The 1,981-nt window shown below is 40.7% G+C and overlaps 1 protein-coding gene across 1 annotated transcript; it reads left to right on the plus strand.

Moving 5' to 3' along the window:
• The first annotated feature begins 548 nt into the window (after positions 1-548).
• LOC102838953 (olfactory receptor 2W3-like) lies at positions 549-1,493 on the plus strand. Its single transcript, XM_006877518.1, has one exon. The coding sequence runs from the start codon at positions 549-551 to the stop codon at positions 1,491-1,493; it is 945 nt and encodes a 314-aa protein (XP_006877580.1).
• The last annotated feature ends 488 nt before the right edge of the window (positions 1,494-1,981 follow it).

Consider the following 1,981-nt stretch of genomic DNA (forward strand, 5'->3'; position numbering starts at 1 on the left):
TACTCTGATGTACATAGGGTTGCCATGAGTCAGAATTGACTTTAAGGCAACTGTTATATTGTTATTTTTTTTGTAATTGGTTGAATATTTAGGGGCTGTATTTTGTGGTTTTGAGGCTTTGGCAGTGCATAAAGAACTTGAGTATCTTGCAGAATGTTGTTGTTCTTGTTAAGTGCCATGGAGTTGATTCCAATCCATAGCAACACAAAGAGTGATTTATCAAAATAGAATTAACCTTTCACTTGCTTCATATGAGAGAAAAGTCTAGGATGGCAGTGTTAAACCCAATCACCTGGGTTCAAATATCAGTTCTGAACATTTAGCTTCTCAAATATGGCAATTTTTAATGCATATGCCTCAGCTTTGTTTCTGCAATTTGGGGATGATAATAGTACCAACTCCATATTATTGTTATAAGGTTATTGATAAATAAATGTAAAAGTCATATAAAACTACTTTGCTCAAAGGTAGGTCTCCATTAATGTTAGTTATTGCAATTGTTACTGTTATTGTTATTATTATGTTTATCTTCTGATGCAGTAGAGATGATGGATGGCACCAATGACAGCTCTCAAAGCCATTTCATCCTTTTGGGGTTTTCTGATCATCCCCATCTGGAGAGAATCCTCTTTGTGGTCATCTTAATTGCCTATCTCCTGACTCTTGTAGGCAACACTACCATCATCCTAGTGTCACGGCTGGACCCTCACCTCCACACCCCCATGTACTTCTTTCTTACTCACCTTTCTTTCCTGGATCTTAGTTTTACCACCAGCTCCATTCCTCAGTTGCTCTACAACCTTAACGGACTTGACAAGACTATCAGCTACGCTGGTTGTGCCATCCAGCTCTTTCTGTTCCTGGGTTTGGGTGGTGTAGAATGCCTGCTCCTGGCTGTCATGGCATATGACCGGTTTGTTGCAGTCTGCAAGCCCCTACACTACATGGTGATCATGAATCCACGGCTCTGCTTAGTCTTGGTGTTGGTGGCCTGGGGGTGTGGGATGGGCAACTCCTTGGCCATGTCTCCAGTGACCCTGCACTTACCCCGTTGTGGTCACAACCATGTGGACCACTTTCTGTGTGAGATGCCAGCCCTGATCCGGATAGCCTGTGTCAATACTGTAGCCATAGAAAGCACTGTATTTGTCTTGGCTGTGGGCATTGTGCTTTCACCCTTGGTTTTTATCCTGGTTTCCTATGGCTACATTGTAAGGGCTGTTATACAGATTCAGTCATCATCAGGGAGGCAAAAGGTCTTTAACACTTGTGGCTCCCATCTCACTGTGGTCTCACTTTTCTATGGAAACATCATCTACATGTATATGCAACCAGGAAATAGCTCCTCTCAGGACCAGGGCAAATTTCTCACTCTCTTCTACAACATAGTCACTCCACTCTTGAACCCTCTGATCTATACTCTCAGAAACAAAGAGGTGAAGGGGGCAATGAGAAGACTGCTATTGGGTAACAGAGATGTTGGAAAGGAGTAAGGACAACTCCTGCCTGCACACCAAGCTCTGATTTCCACCTCAATCAACGGTCATTAATGGTGCCCTGAAAGTATTGAACCTTGTCGTGGCCTGCAATGCTCCTTATTTGTCTTTTATTGAAATTCTAAAACACTGTTTAAGTTCTAAAATAATACATCTCATTGTATAAACTATACAACACCTATCACCCTACAAAGGGCCCTCAGATGATTAATAAAGAACAAAGAGAAAAAATAATTACAACAGTGTGTTTCTTTCAACATGTGCCAGAGTGCCAAGTAGGAAATAAGTTTCTTAATCAAAGATTTTGGTTTGCTATTTGTTTTTAATTCATTCACAGCATTCTGGGTGCTTTTGTCAAAATGATAGCATATTTTCTACCATCACTGATCCTGACATGCACTAAAAGTTTCTCTTATTTTCTTGCCATCAAATATCAGAATTCACCAAAGTTTGGTGTTTTCTACTTCCTGTCTTCTTAATCAAAG

The sequence above is a fragment of the Chrysochloris asiatica genome, unplaced genomic scaffold, assembly GCF_000296735.1.
Source record: "Chrysochloris asiatica unplaced genomic scaffold, ChrAsi1.0 scaffold00520, whole genome shotgun sequence".
In the NCBI taxonomy this organism is placed as follows: Eukaryota; Metazoa; Chordata; class Mammalia; order Afrosoricida; family Chrysochloridae; genus Chrysochloris; species Chrysochloris asiatica.